Here is a 23,175-nt window from a genome sequence, read left to right as displayed (position 1 = left end):
AAATTGAAAGACTATGTACTACTTTAAAGCAATGCAACGTTACGTTACTTAATCAACCATGCTTTTCATTACCTTGACGTGGTTGATGCACTTGACGAAGTCGACAAGCTAAAACAAAGAACATCAATTGTTAGCTGTGCACAAATGATAGTGGTTTTAGCAAGTTCACCCAACATAAAAAAAAACTAAAACTGGGCAATGTCGATCAATGACACAAACGGTTTTTGAAACAAAGCAATTCTTAATTACGTTGAAGAGGTTGAGACACTCGATGATGTTGAAACAGAACTTGATGTGGATATGCTAAAAGCGAAACAAGCGATTACCTTTACAACAGATCGAAAGCTTTACCTACAAAGCTATCTCCTCTTTCAGTTTTCACAACAGGCAACATTCATTAGTCGCATACTTTGTAAAATTAGTAAAAATATCGTAAGCTTGATCTTAAAATAAAAGCTATATCCCTTAAGAAAAGATACGACAGGTTCTCTGCGAAAGAGGCAATACAAGAGAGGGGAATTAGCACCAAGCGGATATCGGAACAGAGAGCCTATGAACGAGACCCTGCAGCAAGCTGGGCAGCTATCAAAAATGGAAATATGCCTATTATCTAACCAGCGGTAAAACACGGCTGAGAAGCGGTCGATTAATAGAACCAGGAGCCGTTGGCGTCCGACTCAGGTTACGAGAAATACATTCAGCGGGTCAAGCTAACACGCCCGTGTTTAAAAAAAAAAAAAGACACGCGTTCTTTAGCGCATTGTTAACGTGAATTTGGGTTCGGTTACAACTAAGCGTCTCTACAAATCAAGTGATTAGTTACCTTGATGAAGTTGACACGCTGGATGAAGAAGACACGGAACTTGAAGTGGAGATACTGAAAGGGAACAAGAATGCTTATTTTCATAGAACATACTATTTAAAAGCTATTTCTTTTGAAAAGCCGGATGCCCTACCAACGGAATGGTCAGTTGACGAGTTTTTGTATACAAGGGGGTTTCAAACTGGATATCTGAAGCATGGATATTCGGTATATTTGGAAGAAATCAAGTTAAATACAGAAAAACATAATTTATCTTTCCTCTTTTTGTAATACGTTTCCTCTTGTGAAGGGTTTTATCTTTCTGTTTCCATACATTTATAGGAGCTATGCCACAGTTTGCGCATTTTGGAAAGTTTAGCTTAAATTTATCAAGTTTGTCGTTTGTAATCCGTGTTAATCTTCTACATCCTTAACCATCCTTAACTGTCCCTTTATGATTTATTATTATCTCTTTGGTATTTTTCTATCTTAGTAAACTAACATTTTCAGGTTTTCCTCAGTTTAAAGGTAATTTTAAACGTGGTCAAAATGCCGTGATTGAAATAATTTTGGGTAAAGTTAGCATATGTCGAAATTATGTTTTGAAAACCTTTCATCTGGAACCTTTTGCCAGGACCCTCTTAACCTGATTCCTGATCCCAAAAGAATTTCGTGCTTTCAAATAAATTGAAGGACGTATCTGAATAGAGCTAACGCTGTTTTATGTTATATGCAATATTCGTGAGTAGCTAGCTTTATCCTAACAGTTATTTACGTCAGACAGGTTTTCACATCTAAAAATGTCGTTATTTTTTCACCGTTTTACTAAACTGGCGTTTCCTTTGTTTAAACTTAATGAAGTTAGCCACGGAATATGTTGTACTTAATACACGTTTTCAACCTCAAAAAACGACAGGAAACATTTTAAAAATACGATGGCTGTTACCTTAAAAAAAGTTTTAAACACTTACCTTGATGAAGTTGACACACTCGATGAAGTCGATATCGAGGACGATGTTGAAAGTGACGATGATGTTGAGATAGAACTTGAAGTAGACACACTGTTGAAAAAGGTTATATCTGAATTGCATTTAGGCTTTAACCAACAATTGAAAATATCAAAAAAATAAGCGAGTAACCCTCAAAAAACTACAATTTTGTTTGTGTTAGTTGAGATAACGAGTTAATCTAAATTTAAATAATAATCACTCATTACCTTGATGAAGTGGACACACTTAATGATGTTGATATTGACGATGACGTCGACACAGAACTTGATGTGGACACACTAAAAGAAACGAAAATTGGTTATTAATGCCAACTATGACATATTCAATTAGAAGTAAGAATCAATAATTATAAAATCTATCGACTCTTTAATACCTATACCGGTAAAAAATTAAGACGGCTTGGGAAATCTACAAGGGTTATCATGTGACATGGACTGCTCCTTCCTTGAGAATTGTGCAAAGCCAAAGGTATTATTTAATAAGCAGTTCTGTAGCTTAATCAAAATAGTACGCCATTTTAGTAATCTAGTTTTGCAACTTACTACAAGAACTACATTAGAACGTGACGAAAATACCAGTGTACTAGATCTTGCTTTGATATAATAGTTTAAGCCAAGCAAACACATTACCTTGATGAAGTGGACACACTTGATGATGTTGATATTGACGACGATGTCGACACAGAACTTGAGGTTGACACATTAACAAAAAAGAAAAGCCATTATTTACACGTTTTTATACATTTACATTTTGTTTTACACATTTTTACTGAGCTTTTCAAAAACTGTAGGAAAAAAAAGCGTCTTGTCTATATAGTTTGTGGTGTTTAGTTCTGTTTGTGAGCTTTTACCTATCGTAAACTATTAGAAAGGGAAACGTGAAAACAGATACTTATTGCTAACAAGTTCACCTATCGACTTTTACATACCTAGACGTAGTCGCTGTTGACAAACTGGTCGTCGTGGGTGTCGAAACACTCGATGATGTCGATACCGACGACGATGTTGAAACAGAACTTGATGTCGACACGCTGAAAACGAAAGGAAAGATTATCACCACATATGTTGAGATCAACCAATAAAAAACTGGCCTTTTAATACAGGTAAAAACGCTGATGTCTTAAGTAACGAAATGAAACTGTTTCAAAAAACTCACCACTTCACACTAAATATTCAATTAACTGTAATGCAATTTTTTTTAGTTTCTGAAAGCAAATAAAATAAGAAAACCAGACTCTCCATTACCTTGATGAAGTGGACACACTTGATGATGTTGATATTGACGTTGATGTCGACACAGAACTTGAAGTTGACACACTAAAAATCAAGAATCCATTACCATCATACAGCAAACGATAACGACAGTTTTTCTTATCAGTAATGAAAATAACAACTCCAGGAAAAGTTTAATTTCGACATCAATACTCAATGAACACAATTCAAGATCCCGAAATTAAAGGTTCAATGAAGCCTAGGATAGCCTGGTTCAGGAATTGATTTTAAGCCTTACCAGGTAATATAAATTATCTGAAAAATCGAGTATCGTAAAAATATCTTAAATTTTGTTTGTATTATCCAACAAGGGAAGCTAAATAAAACTAATAATCAGTCTTTACCTTGATGAAGTGGACACACTCGATGACGTCGATATTGAAGATGATGTTGAAACAGAACTAGATGTGGATGCACTAGAAAAAAAACGGAAGATCATCACTTTATATTCCTGACATGACTTTTTAAAAGGTTGCTTTTCTTCAGTAATTAAAAAAAGTTGTTTAAACGATAAGCAAATTAATACCATTCTCAGTTCTCATAGTTGGATACTTGAAGCAATCATCAAAACTCACATTAGGGACTATAAAATTAATCGCTACCTTGACGAAGTGGACACACTTGATGACGTTGATACTGACGATGATGTCGACACAGAACTTGAAGTAGAGACACTTAAAGAGAAAAATCAATTATCATCATACAGCAAACGATACAGAATTTTTCTTGTCGGTTGTGAACTGAAAAGGTAACTCCAGGAAAAGTTTAATTTCGACATCGATACTCCATTAACACAATTCAAGATCATAAAATTAAAGGCTCAACTAAGCCTGTGAAAGCTAAATTATTTACCTTGATGAAGTGGACACACTCGATGACGTCGATATTGACGATGATGTTGAAACAGAACTAGATGTCGACACACTAGAGAAAAAAAACAAACAAACAAACACGGAAGATCATCACTTCCTGTTCCCGAGATGAGCTCTTAAAAGGTTGCTTTTCTGGAATTCTTATAGTTGGATACTTGATGCAATCATTACTTCTATCATAATATACTAGAACTTCATTGCTACCTTGACGAAGTGGACACACTTGATGATGTTGATATTGACGATGATGTCGAGACAGAACTTGAAGTTGAGACACTACAAGGAAAGTACAGTGATTACTTTGAGGCATTTGAACATTCCTAGGAAAAAAAACGTTCAAGACACTGAACAGAAACAAGTCACTTCCAAATACAAATCATAAGTGTTAAGATGAAGAGCTTGTGAAGGTCTGCATGACGCAAAAATGCAACTTCGCTAGTACCTATCTTTGAAATGAATTCACGATGAGCGTTCCAAAAGTAAGTGATAACTATAGTAAAGCGTTAAAAATAGACTAGTAAAAACAAAAGCTTGTTGTTGACTATGTTATCTGTTGATTCCTCCATACCTAGACGTAGTTGCTGTTGACAAACTGGTCGTAGTGGGTGTCGAAACACTCGATGATGTCGATGCCGACGACGATGTTGAAATAGAACTTGATGTTGAAATACTAGAAAGGAAACGAGAATTTCCACATGAATCGTCAAATGTTGATTTTTGTCACTTGAAGAGAAAAGTTATACACCTTAATAATTTGCATTCAACCATTATACTGTGCTACGGGTTAAAGTAATTTTACAAATCGAATTAGTTAAGCATACTCTGTTATACCTCGACGAAGTTGACACACTTGATGACGTTGATATTGACGATGATGTCGACACAGAACTTGAAGTTGACACACTAAAAGGAAAGTTCAAAGATTATTACGATGAATTTAATGAGTTCAAGGACTTGAGAATCTCTCTAATAAAAGAAAATCACGATATATATGATTGAAATTAACCTTTGAAAACTTCATTTCATAATGGCCAGTCTTCAGTCTGGCGCTTTGGAAGTGGTAAATATAACATTAAGGGGTCAGGAAAGCTATCTCACTATTTCCTCAAGATATTCCTAAAAACATGGATTCTCTAATACCTTGACGTGGTTGCTGTTGATAGACTAGTCGTAGTGGGTGTCGATACACTTGATGATGTCGATACCGACGACGATGTTGAAATAGAACTTGATGTGGACAAACTGGAAACAAAGAGAAAGATCGTTCATTATGTTTAAGGATTAGAAAATTATCGCCTAAGTGTCTTTACGAACGTTACGTTCCACCTGGTACTCCCCTAAACTAGGTCTACATAGTGCAAGAATCGTTCACACAACAACTATCTCATTCGCTCTAACCTATGACTCTTTAAAAATTATTCTTTGAAATGGAGATAAATATTCTGCCACTACTATTCCCCGAGATTGAAAAGATTAATTGTTTTATTATATACAGACGAAGTGATCTCAAAAACAGACAAGCAAACCTTAATTGGATAATGTTTTATTACCTTGATGAAGTGGACACACTTGATGATGTTGATATTGACGATGATGTCGACACAGAACTTGAAGTGGAGACACTAAAAATCAAGAATCCATTACCATCATACAGCAAACGATAACGAGAGTTTTTCTTATCAGTAATGAAAATAACAACTCCAGGAAAAGTTTAATTTCGACATCATTACTCAATGAACACAATTCAAGATTCTGGAATTATAGATTCAACGAAGCCTAAGGTAGCCTAGTTCAGGACTGAATTGATTTTAAGCCTTACCAGGCAATATAAATTATCTTAAAAATCATCGAGTATCGTAAAAATAACTTAAATTTTGTTTGTATTATCCAACAAGGGAAGCTAAATTAAATTAATAATCAGTCTTTACCTTGATGAAGTGGACACACTCGATGACGTCGATATTGAAGATGATGTTGAAACAGAACTAGATGTGGATACACTAGAAAAAAACGGAAGATCATCACTTTATATTCCTGAGATGACTTTTTAAAAAGGTTACTTTTCTTCAGTAATTAAAAAAAGTTGTTTAAACGATAAGCAAATTAATACCATTCTCAGTTCTCATAGTTGGATACTTGAAGCAATCATCAAAACTCACATAAGGTACTATAAAATTAATCGCTACCTTGACGAAGTGGACACACTTGATGACGTTGATACTGACGATGATGTCGACACAGAACTTGAAGTAGAGACACTTAAAGAGAAAAATCAAGTATCATCATACAGCAAACGATACAGAATTTTTCTTGTCGGTTGTGAACTGAAAAGGTAACTCCAGGAAAAGTTTAATTTCGACATCGATACTCCATTAACACAATTCAAGATCATAAAATTAAAGGCTCAACTAAGCCTGTGAAAGCTAAATTATTTACCTTGATGAAGTGGACACACTCGATGACGTCGATATTGACGATGATGTTGAAACAGAACTAGATGTCGACACACTAGAGGAAAAAACAAACAAACAAACAAACAAACACGGAAGATCATCACTTCATGTTCCCGAGATGAGCTCTTAAAAGGTTGCTTTTCTGGAATTCTTATAGTTGGATACTTGATGCAATCATTACTTCTATCATAATATACTAGAACTTCATTGCTACCTTGACGAAGTGGACACACTTGATGATGTTGATATTGACGATGATGTCGAGACAGAACTTGAAGTTGAGACACTACAAGGAAAGTACAGTGATTACTTTGAGGCATTTGAACATTCCTAGGAAAAAAAACGTTCAAGACACTGAACAGAAACAATTCACTTCCAAATACAAATCATAAGTGTTAAGATGAAGAGCTTGTGAAGGTCTGCATGACGCAAAAATGCAACTTCGCTAGTACCTATCTTTGAAATGAATTCACGATGAGCGTTCCAAAAGTAAGTGATAACTATAGTAAAGCGTTAAAAATAGACTAGTAAAAACAAAAGCTTGTTGTTGACTATGTTATCTGTTGATTCCTCCATACCTAGACGTAGTTGCTGTTGACAAACTGGTCGTAGTGGGTGTCGAAACACTCGATGATGTCGATGCCGACGACGATGTTGAAATAGAACTTGATGTTGAAATACTAGAAAGGAAACGAGAATTTCCACATGAATCGTCAAATGTTGATTTTTGTCACTTGAAGAGAAAAGTTATACACCTTAATAATTTGCATTCAACCATTATACTGTGCTACGGGTTAAAGTAATTTTACAAATCGAATTAGTTAAGCATACTCTGTTATACCTCGACGAAGTTGACACACTTGATGACGTTGATATTGACGATGATGTCGACACAGAACTTGAAGTTGACACACTAAAAGGAAAGTTCAAAGATTATTACGATGAATTTAATGAGTTCAAGGACTTGAGAATCTCTCTAATAAAAGAAAATCACGATATATATGATTGAAATTAACCTTTGAAAACTTCATTTCATAATGGCCAGTCTTCAGTCTGGCGCTTTGGAAGTGGTAAATATAACATTAAGGGGTCAGGAAAGCTATCTCACTATTTCATCAAGATATTCCTAAAAACATGGATTCTCTAATACCTTGACGTGGTTGCTGTTGATAGACTAGTCGTAGTGGGTGTCGATACACTTGATGATGTCGATACCGACGACGATGTTGAAATAGAACTTGATGTGGACAAACTGGAAACAAAGAGAAAGATCGTTCATTATGTTTAAGGATTAGAAAATTATCGCCTAAGTGTCTTTACGAACGTTACGTTCCACCTGGTACTCCCCTAAACTAGGTCTACATAGTGCAAGAATCGTTCACACAACAACTATCTCATTCGCTCTAACCTATGACTCTTTAAAAATTATTCTTTGAAATGGAGATAAATATTCTGCCACTACTATTCCCCGAGATTGAAAAGATTAATTGTTTTATTATCTACAGACGAAGTGATCTCAAAAACAGACAAGCAAACCTTAATTGGATAATGTTTTATTACCTTGATGAAGTGGACACACTTGATGATGTTGATATTGACGATGATGTCGACACAGAACTTGAAGTGGAGACACTAAAAATCAAGAATCCATTACCATCATACAGCAAACGATAACGAGAGTTTTTCTTATCAGTAATGAAAATAACAACTCCAGGAAAAGTTTAATTTCGACATCATTACTCAATGAACACAATTCAAGATTCTGGAATTATAGATTCAACGAAGCCTAAGGTAGCCTAGTTCAGGACTGAATTGATTTTAAGCCTTACCAGGCAATATAAATTATCTTAAAAATCATCGAGTATCGTAAAAATATCTTAAATTTTGTTTGTATTATCCAACAAGGGAAGCTAAATTAAATTAATAATCAGTCTTTACCTTGATGAAGTGGACACACTCGATGACGTCGATATTGAAGATGATGTTGAAACAGAACTAGATGTGGATACACTAGAAAAAAACGGAAGATCATCACTTTATATTCCTGACATGACTTTTTAAAAAGGTTACTTTTCTTCAGTAATTAAAAAAAGTTGTTTAAACGATAAGCAAATTAATACCATTCTCAGTTCTCATAGTTGGATACTTGAAGCAATCATCAAAACTCACATAAGGTACTATAAAATTAATCGCTACCTTGACGAAGTGGACACACTTGATGACGTTGATACTGACGATGATGTCGACACAGAACTTGAAGTAGAGACACTTAAAGAGAAAAATCAAGTATCATCATACAGCAAACGATACAGAATTTTTCTTGTCGGTTGTGAACTGAAAAGGTAACTCCAGGAAAAGTTTAATTTCGACATCGATACTCCATTAACACAATTCAAGATCATAAAATTAAAGGCTCAACTAAGCCTGTGAAAGCTAAATTATTTACCTTGATGAAGTGGACACACTCGATGACGTCGATATTGACGATGATGTTGAAACAGAACTAGATGTCGACACACTAGAGGAAAAAACAAACAAACAAACAAACAAACACGGAAGATCATCACTTCATGTTCCCGAGATGAGCTCTTAAAAGGTTGCTTTTCTGGAATTCTTATAGTTGGATACTTGATGCAATCATTACTTCTATCATAATATACTAGAACTTCATTGCTACCTTGACGAAGTGGACAAACTTGATGATGTTGATATTGACGATGATGTCGAGACAGAACTTGAAGTTGAGACACTACAAGGAAAGTACAGTGATTACTTTGAGGCATTTGAACATTCCTAGGAAAAAAAACGTTCAAGACACTGAACAGAAACAAGTCACTTCCAAATACAAATCATAAGTGTTAAGATGAAGAGCTTGTGAAGGTCTGCATGACGCAAAAATGCAACTTCGCTAGTACCTATCTTTGAAATGAATTCACGATGAGCGTTCCAAAAGTAAGTGATAACTATAGTAAAGCGTTAAAAATAGACTAGTAAAAACAAAAGCTTGTTGTTGACTATGTTATCTGTTGATTCCTCCATACCTAGACGTAGTTGCTGTTGACAAACTGGTCGTAGTGGGTGTCGAAACACTCGATGATGTCGATGCCGACGACGATGTTGAAATAGAACTTGATGTTGAAATACTAGAAAGGAAACGAGAATTTCCACATGAATCGTCAAATGTTGATTTTTGTCACTTGAAGAGAAAAGTTATACACCTTAATAATTTGCATTCAACCATTATACTGTGCTACGGGTTAAAGTAATTTTACAAATCGAATTAGTTAAGCATACTCTGTTATACCTCGACGAAGTTGACACACTTGATGACGTTGATATTGACGATGATGTCGACACAGAACTTGAAGTTGACACACTAAAAGGAAAGTTCAAAGATTATTACGATGAATTTAATGAGTTCAAGGACTTGAGAATCTCTCTAATAAAAGAAAATCACGATATATATGATTGAAATTAACCTTTGAAAACTTCATTTCATAATGGCCAGTCTTCAGTCTGGCGCTTTGGAAGTGGTAAATATAACATTAAGGGGTCAGGAAAGCTATCTCACTATTTCATCAAGATATTCCTAAAAACATGGATTCTCTAATACCTTGACGTGGTTGCTGTTGATAGACTAGTCGTAGTGGGTGTCGATACACTTGATGATGTCGATACCGACGACGATGTTGAAATAGAACTTGATGTGGACAAACTGGAAACAAAGAGAAAGATCGTTCATTATGTTTAAGGATTAGAAAATTATCGCCTAAGTGTCTTTACGAACGTTACGTTCCACCTGGTACTCCCCTAAACTAGGTCTACATAGTGCAAGAATCGTTCACACAACAACTATCTCATTCGCTCTAACCTATGACTCTTTAAAAATTATTCTTTGAAATGGAGATAAATATTCTGCCACTACTATTCCCCGAGATTGAAAAGATTAATTGTTTTATTATATACAGACGAAGTGATCTCAAAAACAGACAAGCAAACCTTAATTGGATAATGTTTTATTACCTTGATGAAGTGGACACACTTGATGATGTTGATATTGACGATGATGTCGACACAGAACTTGAAGTGGAGACACTAAAAATCAAGAATCCATTACCATCATACAGCAAACGATAACGAGAGTTTTTCTTATCAGTAATGAAAATAACAACTCCAGGAAAAGTTTAATTTCGACATCATTACTCAATGAACACAATTCAAGATTCTGGAATTATAGATTCAACGAAGCCTAAGGTAGCCTAGTTCAGGACTGAATTGATTTTAAGCCTTACCAGGCAATATAAATTATCTTAAAAATCATCGAGTATCGTAAAAATATCTTAAATTTTGTTTGTATTATCCAACAAGGGAAGCTAAATTAAACTAATAATCACTCTTTACCTTGATGAAGTGGACACACTCGATGACGTCGATATTGACGATGATGTTGAAACAGAACTAGATGTCGACACACTAGAGGAAAAAACAAACAAACAAACAAAGGCGGAAGATCATCACTTCCTGTTCCCGATATAAGCTCTTAAAAGGTTGCTTTTCTGAAATTCTTATAGTTGGTTACTTGATGCAATCATTACTTCTATCATAATATACTATAACTTCATTGCTACCTTGACGAAGTGGACACACTTGATGATGTTGATATTGACGATGATGTCGACACAGAACTTGAAGTTGAGACACTACAAGAAAAGTACAGTGATTACTTTGAGGCATTTGAACATTCCCAGGAAAAAAACGTTCAAGACACTGAACAGAAACAAGTCACTTCCAAATACAAATCATAAGTGTTAAGATGAAGAGCTTGTGAAGATCTGCATGACGCATAAATGCAACTTCGTTAGTACCTATCTTTGAGATGAATTCACGATGAGCGTTCCAAAAGTAAGTGATAACTATAGTAAAGCGTTAAAAATAGACTAGTAAAAACAAAAGCTTGTTGTTGACTATGTTATCTGTTGATTCCTCCATACCTAGACGTAGTTGCTGTTGACAAACTGGTCGTAGTGGGTGTCGAAACACTCGATGATGTCGATGCCGACGACGATGTTGAAATAGAACTTGATGTTGAAATACTAGAAAGGAAACGAGAATTTCCACATGAATTGTCAAATGTTGATTTTTGTCACTTGAAGAGAAAAGTTATACACCTTAATAATTTGCATTCAACCATTATACTGTGCTACGGGTTAAAGTAATTTTACAAATCGAATTAGTTAAGCATACTCTGTTATACCTCGACGAAGTTGACACACTTGATGACGTTGATATTGACGATGATGTCGACACAGAACTTGAAGTTGACACACTAAAAGGAAAGTTCAAAGATTATTACGATGAATTTAATGAGTTCAAGGACTTGAGAATCTCTCTAATAAAAGAAAATCACGATATATATGATTGAAATTAACCTTTGAAAACTTCATTTCATAATGGCCAGTCTTCAGTCTGGCGCTTTGGAAGTGGTAAATATAACATTAAGGGGTCAGGAAAGCTATCTCACTATTTCCTCAAGATATTCCTAAAAACATGGATTCTCTAATACCTTGACGTGGTTGCTGTTGATAGACTAGTCGTAGTGGGTGTCGATACACTTGATGATGTCGATACCGACGACGATGTTGAAATAGAACTTGATGTGGACAAACTGGAAACAAAGAGAAAGATCGTTCATTATGTTTAAGGATTAGAAAATTATCGCCTAAGTGTCTTTACGAACGTTACGTTCCACCTGGTACTCCCCTAAACTAGGTCTACATAGTGCAAGAATCGTTCACACAACAACTATCTCATTCGCTCTAACCTATGACTCTTTAAAAATTATTCTTTGAAATGGAGATAAATATTCTGCCACTACTATTCCCCGAGATTGAAAAGATTAATTGTTTTATTATATACAGACGAAGTGATCTCAAAAACAGACAAGCAAACCTTAATTGGATAATGTTTTATTACCTTGATGAAGTGGACACACTTGATGATGTTGATATTGACGATGATGTCGACACAGAACTTGAAGTGGAGACACTAAAAATCAAGAATCCATTACCATCATACAGCAAACGATAACGAGAGTTTTTCTTATCAGTAATGAAAATAACAACTCCAGGAAAAGTTTAATTTCGACATCATTACTCAATGAACACAATTCAAGATTCTGGAATTATAGATTCAACGAAGCCTAAGGTAGCCTAGTTCAGGACTGAATTGATTTTAAGCCTTACCAGGCAATATAAATTATCTTAAAAATCATCGAGTATCGTAAAAATATCTTAAATTTTGTTTGTATTATCCAACAAGGGAAGCTAAATTAAACTAATAATCACTCTTTACCTTGATGAAGTGGACACACTCGATGACGTCGATATTGACGATGATGTTGAAACAGAACTAGATGTCGACACACTAGAGGAAAAAACAAACAAACAAACAAAGGCGGAAGATCATCACTTCCTGTTCCCGATATAAGCTCTTAAAAGGTTGCTTTTCTGAAATTCTTATAGTTGGTTACTTGATGCAATCATTACTTCTATCATAATATACTATAACTTCATTGCTACCTTGACGAAGTGGACACACTTGATGATGTTGATATTGACGATGATGTCGACACAGAACTTGAAGTTGAGACACTACAAGAAAAGTACAGTGATTACTTTGAGGCATTTGAACATTCCCAGGAAAAAAACGTTCAAGACACTGAACAGAAACAAGTCACTTCCAAATACAAATCATAAGTGTTAAGATGAAGAGCTTGTGAAGATCTGCATGACGCATAAATGCAACTTCGTTAGTACCTATCTTTGAGATGAATTCACGATGAGCGTTCCAAAAGTAAGTGATAACTATAGTAAAGCGTTAAAAATAGACTAGTAAAAACAAAAGCTTGTTGTTGACTATGTTATCTGTTGATTCCTCCATACCTAGACGTAGTTGCTGTTGACAAACTGGTCGTAGTGGGTGTCGAAACACTCGATGATGTCGATGCCGACGACGATGTTGAAATAGAACTTGATGTTGAAATACTAGAAAGGAAACGAGAATTTCCACATGAATCGTCAAATGTTGATTTTTGTCACTTGAAGAGAAAAGTTATACACCTTAATAATTTGCATTCAACCATTATACTGTGCTACGGGTTAAAGTAATTTTACAAATCGAATTAGTTAAGCATACTCTGTTATACCTCGACGAAGTTGACACACTTGATGACGTTGATATTGACGATGATGTCGACACAGAACTTGAAGTTGACACACTAAAAGGAAAGTTCAAAGATTATTACGATGAATTTAATGAGTTCAAGGACTTGAGAATCTCTCTAATAAAAGAAAATCACGATATATATGATTGAAATTAACCTTTGAAAACTTCATTTCATAATGGCCAGTCTTCAGTCTGGCGCTTTGGAAGTGGTATATATAACATTAAGAGGTCAGGGAAGCTATCTCACTATTTCCTCAAGATATTCCTAAAAACATGGATTCTCTAATACCTTGACGTGGTTGCTGTTGATAGACTAGTCGTAGTGGGTGTCGATACACTTGATGATGTCGATACCGACGACGATGTTGAAATAGAACTTGATGTGGACAAACTGGAAACAAAGAGAAAGATCGTTCATTATGTTTAAGGATTAGAAAATTATCGCCTAAGTGTCTTTACGAACGTTACGTTCCACCTGGTACTCCCCTAAACTAGGTCTACATAGTGCAAGAATCGTTCACACAACAACTATCTCATTCGCTCTAACCTATGACTCTTTAAAAATTATTCTTTGAAATGGAGATAAATATTCTGCCACTACTATTCCCCGAGATTGAAAAGATTAATTGTTTTATTATATACAGACGAAGTGATCTCAAAAACAGACAAGCAAACCTTAATTGGATAATGTTTTATTACCTTGATGAAGTGGACACACTTGATGATGTTGATATTGACGATGATGTCGACACAGAACTTGAAGTGGAGACACTAAAAATCAAGAATCCATTACCATCATACAGCAAACGATAACGAGAGTTTTTCTTATCAGTAATGAAAATAACAACTCCAGGAAAAGTTTAATTTCGACATCATTACTCAATGAACACAATTCAAGATTCTGGAATTATAGATTCAACGAAGCCTAAGGTAGCCTAGTTCAGGACTGAATTGATTTTAAGCCTTACCAGGCAATATAAATTATCTTAAAAATCATCGAGTATCGTAAAAATATCTTAAATTTTGTTTGTATTATCCAACAAGGGAAGCTAAATTAAACTAATAATCACTCTTTACCTTGATGAAGTGGACACACTCGATGACGTCGATATTGACGATGATGTTGAAACAGAACTAGATGTCGACACACTAGAGGAAAAAACAAACAAACAAACAAAGGCGGAAGATCATCACTTCCTGTTCCCGATATAAGCTCTTAAAAGGTTGCTTTTCTGAAATTCTTATAGTTGGTTACTTGATGCAATCATTACTTCTATCATAATATACTATAACTTCATTGCTACCTTGACGAAGTGGACACACTTGATGATGTTGATATTGACGATGATGTCGACACAGAACTTGAAGTTGAGACACTACAAGAAAAGTACAGTGATTACTTTGAGGCATTTGAACATTCCCAGGAAAAAAACGTTCAAGACACTGAACAGAAACAAGTCACTTCCAAATACAAATCATAAGTGGTAAGATGAAGAGCTTGTGAAGATCTGCATGACGCATAAATGCAACTTCGTTAGTACCTATCTTTGAGATGAATTCACGATGAGCGTTCCAAAAGTAAGTGATAACTATAGTAAAGCGTTAAAAATAGACTAGTAAAAACAAAAGCTTGTTGTTGACTATGTTATCTGTTGATTCCTCCATACCTAGACGTAGTTGCTGTTGACAAACTGGTCGTAGTGGGTGTCGAAACACTCGATGATGTCGATGCCGACGACGATGTTGAAATAGAACTTGATGTTGAAATACTAGAAAGGAAACGAGAATTTCCACATGAATCGTCAAATGTTGATTTTTGTCACTTGAAGAGAAAAGTTATACACCTTAATAATTTGCATTCAACCATTATACTGTGCTACGGGTTAAAGTAATTTTACAAATCGAATTAGTTAAGCATACTCTGTTATACCTCGACGAAGTTGACACACTTGATGACGTTGATATTGACGATGATGTCGACACAGAACTTGAAGTTGACACACTAAAAGGAAAGTTCAAAGATTATTACGATGAATTTAATGAGTTCAAGGACTTGAGAATCTCTCTAATAAAAGAAAATCACGATATATATGATTGAAATTAACCTTTGAAAACTTCATTTCATAATGGCCAGTCTTCAGTCTGGCGCTTTGGAAGTGGTATATATAACATTAAGAGGTCAGGGAAGCTATCTCACTATTTCCTCAAGATATTCCTAAAAACATGGATTCTCTAATACCTTGACGTGGTTGCTGTTGATAGACTAGTCGTAGTGGGTGTCGATACACTTGATGATGTCGATACCGACGACGATGTTGAAATAGAACTTGATGTGGACAAACTGGAAACAAAGAGAAAGATCGTTCATTATGTTTAAGGATTAGAAAATTATCGCCTAAGTGTCTTTACGAACGTTACGTTCCACCTGGTACTCCCCTAAACTAGGTCTACATAGTGCAAGAATCGTTCACACAACAACTATCTCATTCGCTCTAACCTATGACTCTTTAAAAATTATTCTTTGAAATGGAGATAAATATTCTGCCACTACTATTCCCCGAGATTGAAAAGATTAATTGTTTTATTATATACAGACGAAGTGATCTCAAAAACAGACAAGCAAACCTTAATTGGATAATGTTTTATTACCTTGATGAAGTGGACACACTTGATGATGTTGATATTGACGATGATGTCGACACAGAACTTGAAGTGGAGACACTAAAAATCAAGAATCCATTACCATCATACAGCAAACGATAACGAGAGTTTTTCTTATCAGTAATGAAAATAACAACTCCAGGAAAAGTTTAATTTCGACATCATTACTCAATGAACACAATTCAAGATTCTGGAATTATAGATTCAACGAAGCCTAAGGTAGCCTAGTTCAGGACTGAATTGATTTTAAGCCTTACCAGGCAATATAAATTATCTTAAAAATCATCGAGTATCGTAAAAATATCTTAAATTTTGTTTGTATTATCCAACAAGGGAAGCTAAATTAAACTAATAATCACTCTTTACCTTGATGAAGTGGACACACTCGATGACGTCGATATTGAAGATGATGTTGAAACAGAATTAGATGTGGATGCACTAGAAAAAAACGGAAGATCATCACTTTATATTCCTGAGATGACTTTTTAAAAGGTTGCTTTTCTTCAGTAATTAAAAAAAGTTGTTTAAACGATAAGCAAATTAATACCATTCTCAGTTCTCATAGTTGGATACTTGAAGCAATCATCAAAACTCACATAAGGTACTATAAAATTAATCGCTACCTTGACGAAGTGGACACACTTGATGACGTTGATACTGACGATGATGTCGACACAGAACTTGAAGTGGAGACACTTAAAGAGAAAAATCAATTATCATCATACAGCGAACGATACAGAATTTTTCTTGTCGGTTGTGAACTGAAAAAGTAACTCCAGGAAAAGTTTAATTTCGACATCGATACTCCATTAACACAATTCAAGATCATAAAATTAAAGGCTCAACTAAGCCTGTGAAAGCTAAATTATTTACCTTGATGAAGTGGACACACTCGATGACGTCGATATTGACGATGATGTTGAAACAGAACTAGATGTCGACACACTAGAGGAAAAAACAAACAAACAAACAAACGCGGAAGATCATCACTTCATGTTCCCGATATCAGCTCTTAAAAGGTTGCTTTTCTGGAATTCTTATAGTTGGATACTTGATGCAATCATTACTTCTATCATAATATACTAGAACTTCATTGCTACCTTGACGAAGTGGACACACTTGATGATGTTGATATTGACGATGATGTCGACACAGAACTTGAAGTTGAGACACTACAAGGAAAGTACAGTGATTACTTTGAGGCATTTGAACATTCCCAGGAAAAAAACGTTCAAGACACTGAACAGAAACAAGTCACTTCCAAATACAAATCATAAGTGTTAAGATGAAGAGCTTGTGAAGGTCTGCATGACGCAAAAATGCAACTTCGCTAGTACCTATCTTTGAAATGAATTCACGATGAGCGTTCCAAAAGTAAGTGATAACTATAGTAAAGCGTTAAAAATAGACTAGTAAAAACAAAAGCTTGTTGTTGACTATGTTATCTGTTGATTCCTCCATACCTAGACGTAGTTGCTGTTGACAAACTGGTCGTAGTGGGTGTCGAAACACTCGATGATGTCGATGCCGACGACGATGTTGAAATAGAACTTGATGTTGAAATACTAGAAAGGAAACGAGAATTTCCACATGAATTGTCAAATGTTGATTTTTGTCACTTGAAGAGAAAAGTTATACACCTTAATAATTTGCATTCAACCATTATACTGTGCTACGGGTTAAAGTAATTTTACAAATCGAATTAGTTAAGCATACTCTGTTATACCTCGACGAAGTTGACACACTTGATGACGTTGATATTGACGATGATGTCGACACAGAACTTGAAGTTGACACACTAAAAGGAAAGTTCAAAGATTATTACGATGAATTTAATGAGTTCAAGGACTTAAGAATCTCTTTAATAAACGAAAATCACGATATATATGATTGAAATTAACCTTTGAAAACTTCATTTCATAATGGCCAGTCTTCAGTCTGGCGCTTTGGAAGTGGTATATATAACATTAAGAGGTCAGGGAAGCTATCTCACTATTTCCTCAAGATATTCCTAAAAACATGGATTCTCTAATACCTTGACGTGGTTGCTGTTGATAGACTAGTCGTAGTGGGTGTCGATACACTTGATGATGTCGATACCGACGACGATGTTGAAATAGAACTTGATGTGGACAAACTGGAAACAAAGAGAAAGATCGTTCATTATGTTTAAGGATTAGAAAATTATCGCCTAAGTGTCTTTACGAACGTTACGTTCCACCTGGTACTCCCCTAAACTAGGTCTACATAGTGCAAGAATCGTTCACACAACAACTATCTCATTCGCTCTAACCTATGACTCTTTAAAAATTATTCTTTGAAATGGAGATAAATATTCTGCCACTACTATTCCCCGAGATTGAAAAGATTAATTGTTTTATTATATACAGACGAAGTGATCTCAAAAACAGACAAGCAAACCTTAATTGGATAATGTTTTATTACCTTGATGAAGTGGACACACTTGATGATGTTGATATTGATGAGGAAGTCGACACAGAACTAGACGTTGACACACTAAACGGAACAAAAAGTTATTGGTTAAAAAACTCAAAGCCGTTCTGAAATGTAACAATTCAAAACAGTTCTCAGCTAATGGCTACAAATAAAAAACACATGGGTTAAGACACTTGTAAATTGTAAATATGCGAGTCATAATAAAGTTGTTGTTGCTGTTGAGACTGAACTTTTAAAAGTCTCCAAGGCAAGGAAACTAAAAGTGTCTACATCTCCCTTTGATCTAATAGACTAAGCCTAAAAAACACATTACATTAATAAAGTGGACACAATTGATGATGTTGATATTGAAAACGATGTCGACAACGAACCTGACGTTGAATGACAAAAGGAAAAACAGAGCTTGTTAGATTAAGTTAAAATTAATGCCAACTTAATCAGATAATCCTTTATTACCTTGATGAAGTGGACACACTTGATGATGTTGATATTGACGACGATGTCGACACAGAACTTGAGGTTGACACACTAACAGGAAAGAAAAGCCATTATTTACAGAAATTCAAAGATGTACAAATTACGTGTTATGATACTGAGCTTTTCAAGGACTGCGAGGAAAAAACAGCATCTTGTCTATACAGTTTGTGGTGTTTAGTTCTGTTTGTCAGCTTTTACCTATCGTAAACTATTAGAAAGGGAAACATGAAAACAGATACTTATTGCTAACAATGTCATCTGTCGACTTTTACATACCTAGAGGTAGTCGCTGTTGACAAACTTGTTGTAGTGGGTGTCGAAACACTCGACGACGTCGATACCGACGACGATGTTGAAACAGAACTTGATGTTGACACACTACAAAGGGAACAAGGAGAATTTCACAATAAATTGACATTACATGTTGATTTTTGTCACTCGTAAAAGAAATTGAAACAGCTAAATAATTTTCATTCAAACATTTTTCAATTTATCAGACAAATTTCTTGTTAATAATCAGTGATTATTTATATTATTAATGTAATTAATATAATTCTTCTTTTAACAACATCATGGTATATATCTTTAAAAATTAACTTTTACAACCTTCACCGGCTCCGTAATGACTACTCTTCAACCTTGCGTTTTGGTAAGTACAGTATATTGGAGGTCAGAAAACGATCTGACTATTAAATCAAGACATTGCTATAGAAAACTTCGATTCTCTGATACCTTGACGTAGTTGCTGTTGATAGACTAGTCGTGGTTGGTGTCGATACACTTGATGATGTCGATACCGACGACGATGTTGAAATAGAACTTGATGTCGACAAACTGCAAACAAACAAAAAAAAGATCGCTTTAAATATATTTGGGGATTAGGCAATTATCGGCTAGTATCCTTACTAACGCTACAGTACCTTCCACCTGGCTCTCGCCCAAAATGGGTCTACATTGTACAAGACGTACACGCAACAACGATTTCTTTCGTTAAAGCTCGGGACTAAAAAAACTATAATTATTCAAAACGTAATTACCTCGATGAAGTAGAGGCACTAGATGATGTCGATAATGACGATGACGTCGACACAGAACTTGAAGTGGACACACTAAAAATCAAGGAGAATTTCCGTTTCAAAACAAATTCATAACGGTAATAAAATAAGACGGCTTTGTGAAATGCAGCAGGGTTGCCATCTAACATGGACTAGTCATTGTTTGATAAGTATGCAAAGCCAAACGTATTTTGTTTATTTAGCAACTCTTTTGCTTAGCCATAATACGCCATTGTGATAATCTAGTTTAGCGCCTACCATAAGTAGTACAATGGAACGTTAAATAATTAAGGGCGTACAATTAAGATCTTGCTATGATCTGATAGTTTAAGCCAAGCAAACACATTACCTCGATGAAGTGGACACACTTGATGATGTTGATATTGACGACGATGTCGACACCGAACTTGAAGTGGACACACTAAAAATCAAAGAAAATTGCTATTTCAAAACAAATTGATACCGGTAAAAAATTAAGACGGCTTGGGAAATCTACAAGGGTTATCATGTAACATGGACTGGTCCTTCTTTGAGAATTGTGCAACGCCAAACGTATTATTTAATAAGCAGTTCTTTAGCTTAATCAAAATACGCCATTTTAGTTATCTACTTTTGTCACCTACTACAAGAACTACATTAGAACGTGACGAAAATACCAGTGTACTAGATCTTGCTTTGATATAATAGTTTAAGCCAAGCAAACACATTACCTTGATGAAGTGGACACACTTGATGATGTTGATATTGACGACGATGTCGACACAGAACTTGAGGTTGACACACTAACAGGAAAGAAAAGCCATTATTTACAGAAATTCAAAGATGTACAAATCACGTGTTATGATACTGAGCTTTTCAAGGACTGCGAGGAAAAAACAGCATCTTGTCTATATAGTTTGTGGTGTTTAGTTCTATTTGTGAGCTTTTACCTATCGTAAACTATTAGAAGGGGAAACATGAAAACAGATACTTATTGCTAACAATGTCATCTATCGACTTTTACATACCTAGAGGTAGTCGCTGTTGACAAACTTGTTGTAGTGGGTGTCGAAACACTCGACGACGTCGATACCGACGACGATGTTGAAACAGAACTTGATGTTGACACACTACAAAGGGAACAAGGAGAATTTCACAATAAATTGACATTACATGTTGATTTTGGTCACTCGTAAAAGAAATTGAAACAGCTAAATAATTTTCATTCAAACATTTTTGAATTTATCAGACAAATTTCTTGTTAATTATACTGTGCTTTGCTACCGTTTTAGGTAACATTTGAGATCGAATAAGTTAACCCCATTCTGTAGTACCTTGACGAAGTTGACACACTCGATGACGTTGATATTGACGATGATGTCGAAACAGAACTTGACGTGGACACACTAAGAGCAAAGATTAGTGATTATTTATATTATCAATGTAATTAATATAATTCTTCTTTTAACAACATCATGGTATATATCTTTAAAAATTAACTTTTACAACCTTCACCGGCTCCGTAATGACTACTCTTCAACCTTGCGTTTTGGTAAGTACAGTATATTGGAGGTCAGAAAACGATCTGACTATTAAATCAAGACATTGCTATAGAAAACTTCGATTCTCTGATACCTTGACGTAGTTGCTGTTGATAGACTAGTCGTGGTTGGTGTCGATACACTTGATGATGTCGATACCGACGACGATGTTGAAATAGAACTTGATGTCGACAAACTACAAACAAACAAAAAAAAGATCGCTTTAAATATATTTGGGGATTAGACAATTATCGGCTAGTATCCTTACTAACGCTACAGTACCTTCCACCTGGCTCTCGCCCAAAATGGGTCTACATTGTACAAGACGTACACGCAACAACGATTTCTTTCGTTAAAGCTCGGGACTAAAAAAAACTATAATTATTTAAAACGTAATTACCTCGATGAAGTAGAGGCACTAGATGATGTCGATAATGACGATGACGTCGACACAGAACTTGAAGTGGACACACTAAAAATCAAGGAGAATTTCCGTTTCAAAACAAATTCATAACGGTAATAAAATAAGACGGCTTTGTGAAATGCAGCAGGGTTGCCATCTAACATGGACTAGTCATTGTTTGGCAAGTATGCAAAGCCAAACTTTTTTTGTTTATTTAGCAATTTTTTTGCTTAGCCATAATACGCCATTGTGATAATCTAGTTTCGCGCCTACCATAAGTAGTATAATGGAACGTCAAATAATTAAGTGCGTACAAGATCTTGCTATGATCTGATAGTTTAAGCCAAGCAAACACATTACCTCGATGAAGTGGACACACTTGATGATGTTGATATTGACGACGACGTCGACACCGAACTTGAAGTGGACACACTAAAAATCAAAGAAAATTGCTATTTCAAAACAAATTGATACCGGTAAAAAATTAAGACGGCTTGGGAAATCTACAAGGGTTATCATGTAACATGGACTGGTCCTTCTTTGAGAATTGTGCAACGCCAAACGTATTATTTAATAAGCAGTTCTTTAGCTTAATCAAAATACGCCATTTTAGTAATCTACTTTTGTCACCTACTACAAGAACTACATTAGAACGTGACGAAAATACGACTGTACTAGATCCTGCTTGGATATAAGAGTTTAAGCCAAGCAAACACATTACCTTGATGAAGTGGAGACGCTTGATGATGTTGATATTGACGACGATGTCGACACCGAACTTGAAGTGGACACACTAAAAATCAAAGAAAATTGCTATTTCAAAACAAATTGAAACCGGTAAAAAATTAAGACGGCTTGGGAAATCTACAAGGGTTATCATGTAACATGGACTGGTCCTTCTTTGAGAATTGTGCAACGCCAAACGTTTTATTTAATAAGCAGTTCTTTAGCTTAATCAAAATACGCCATT

At 35.2% G+C, this 23,175-nt stretch overlaps 1 protein-coding gene across 1 annotated transcript in view; it reads right to left on the bottom strand.

Moving 5' to 3' along the window:
• The window catches only part of LOC110045893 (uncharacterized), a 72,367-nt gene that overhangs the window by 5,327 nt on the left and 43,865 nt on the right, over positions 1–23,175 (bottom strand). Inside the window, exons 91-159 of the mRNA XM_089297110.1 lie at positions 22,927–22,998; positions 22,566–22,637; positions 22,203–22,274; positions 21,897–21,998; positions 21,596–21,667; positions 21,290–21,391; positions 20,993–21,064; positions 20,632–20,703; positions 20,265–20,336; positions 19,960–20,061; positions 19,504–19,605; positions 19,207–19,278; positions 18,739–18,810; positions 18,329–18,430; positions 18,020–18,091; positions 17,757–17,858; positions 17,394–17,465; positions 17,167–17,238; positions 16,917–16,988; positions 16,660–16,731; positions 16,282–16,353; positions 15,872–15,973; positions 15,563–15,634; positions 15,300–15,401; positions 14,937–15,008; positions 14,710–14,781; positions 14,332–14,403; positions 13,922–14,023; positions 13,613–13,684; positions 13,350–13,451; positions 12,987–13,058; positions 12,760–12,831; positions 12,382–12,453; positions 11,972–12,073; positions 11,663–11,734; positions 11,400–11,501; positions 11,037–11,108; positions 10,810–10,881; positions 10,432–10,503; positions 10,022–10,123; positions 9,713–9,784; positions 9,450–9,551; positions 9,086–9,157; positions 8,855–8,926; positions 8,605–8,676; positions 8,347–8,418; positions 7,969–8,040; positions 7,559–7,660; positions 7,250–7,321; positions 6,987–7,088; positions 6,623–6,694; positions 6,392–6,463; positions 6,142–6,213; positions 5,884–5,955; positions 5,506–5,577; positions 5,096–5,197; positions 4,787–4,858; positions 4,524–4,625; positions 4,160–4,231; positions 3,936–4,007; positions 3,686–3,757; positions 3,428–3,499; positions 3,057–3,128; positions 2,741–2,842; positions 2,442–2,498; positions 2,019–2,090; positions 1,774–1,863; positions 824–877; positions 73–108 (exon numbers count right to left, since the gene is read on the bottom strand). Coding sequence (XP_089153236.1) covers positions 73–108; positions 824–877; positions 1,774–1,863; positions 2,019–2,090; positions 2,442–2,498; positions 2,741–2,842; positions 3,057–3,128; positions 3,428–3,499; positions 3,686–3,757; positions 3,936–4,007; positions 4,160–4,231; positions 4,524–4,625; positions 4,787–4,858; positions 5,096–5,197; positions 5,506–5,577; positions 5,884–5,955; positions 6,142–6,213; positions 6,392–6,463; positions 6,623–6,694; positions 6,987–7,088; positions 7,250–7,321; positions 7,559–7,660; positions 7,969–8,040; positions 8,347–8,418; positions 8,605–8,676; positions 8,855–8,926; positions 9,086–9,157; positions 9,450–9,551; positions 9,713–9,784; positions 10,022–10,123; positions 10,432–10,503; positions 10,810–10,881; positions 11,037–11,108; positions 11,400–11,501; positions 11,663–11,734; positions 11,972–12,073; positions 12,382–12,453; positions 12,760–12,831; positions 12,987–13,058; positions 13,350–13,451; positions 13,613–13,684; positions 13,922–14,023; positions 14,332–14,403; positions 14,710–14,781; positions 14,937–15,008; positions 15,300–15,401; positions 15,563–15,634; positions 15,872–15,973; positions 16,282–16,353; positions 16,660–16,731; positions 16,917–16,988; positions 17,167–17,238; positions 17,394–17,465; positions 17,757–17,858; positions 18,020–18,091; positions 18,329–18,430; positions 18,739–18,810; positions 19,207–19,278; positions 19,504–19,605; positions 19,960–20,061; positions 20,265–20,336; positions 20,632–20,703; positions 20,993–21,064; positions 21,290–21,391; positions 21,596–21,667; positions 21,897–21,998; positions 22,203–22,274; positions 22,566–22,637; positions 22,927–22,998 — 5,487 coding nt within the window. The remainder of the gene's footprint in view (positions 1–72; positions 109–823; positions 878–1,773; positions 1,864–2,018; positions 2,091–2,441; positions 2,499–2,740; positions 2,843–3,056; positions 3,129–3,427; positions 3,500–3,685; positions 3,758–3,935; positions 4,008–4,159; positions 4,232–4,523; positions 4,626–4,786; positions 4,859–5,095; positions 5,198–5,505; positions 5,578–5,883; positions 5,956–6,141; positions 6,214–6,391; positions 6,464–6,622; positions 6,695–6,986; positions 7,089–7,249; positions 7,322–7,558; positions 7,661–7,968; positions 8,041–8,346; positions 8,419–8,604; positions 8,677–8,854; positions 8,927–9,085; positions 9,158–9,449; positions 9,552–9,712; positions 9,785–10,021; positions 10,124–10,431; positions 10,504–10,809; positions 10,882–11,036; positions 11,109–11,399; positions 11,502–11,662; positions 11,735–11,971; positions 12,074–12,381; positions 12,454–12,759; positions 12,832–12,986; positions 13,059–13,349; positions 13,452–13,612; positions 13,685–13,921; positions 14,024–14,331; positions 14,404–14,709; positions 14,782–14,936; positions 15,009–15,299; positions 15,402–15,562; positions 15,635–15,871; positions 15,974–16,281; positions 16,354–16,659; positions 16,732–16,916; positions 16,989–17,166; positions 17,239–17,393; positions 17,466–17,756; positions 17,859–18,019; positions 18,092–18,328; positions 18,431–18,738; positions 18,811–19,206; positions 19,279–19,503; positions 19,606–19,959; positions 20,062–20,264; positions 20,337–20,631; positions 20,704–20,992; positions 21,065–21,289; positions 21,392–21,595; positions 21,668–21,896; positions 21,999–22,202; positions 22,275–22,565; positions 22,638–22,926; positions 22,999–23,175) is intronic.

This window comes from Orbicella faveolata, unplaced genomic scaffold (assembly GCF_042242905.1).
Source record: "Orbicella faveolata isolate gen_17 unplaced genomic scaffold, um_ofav_v1 contig_27, whole genome shotgun sequence".
NCBI classification, from domain to species: domain Eukaryota; kingdom Metazoa; phylum Cnidaria; class Anthozoa; order Scleractinia; family Merulinidae; genus Orbicella; species Orbicella faveolata.
This window is presented reverse-complemented; position numbering and strand designations above follow the sequence as displayed.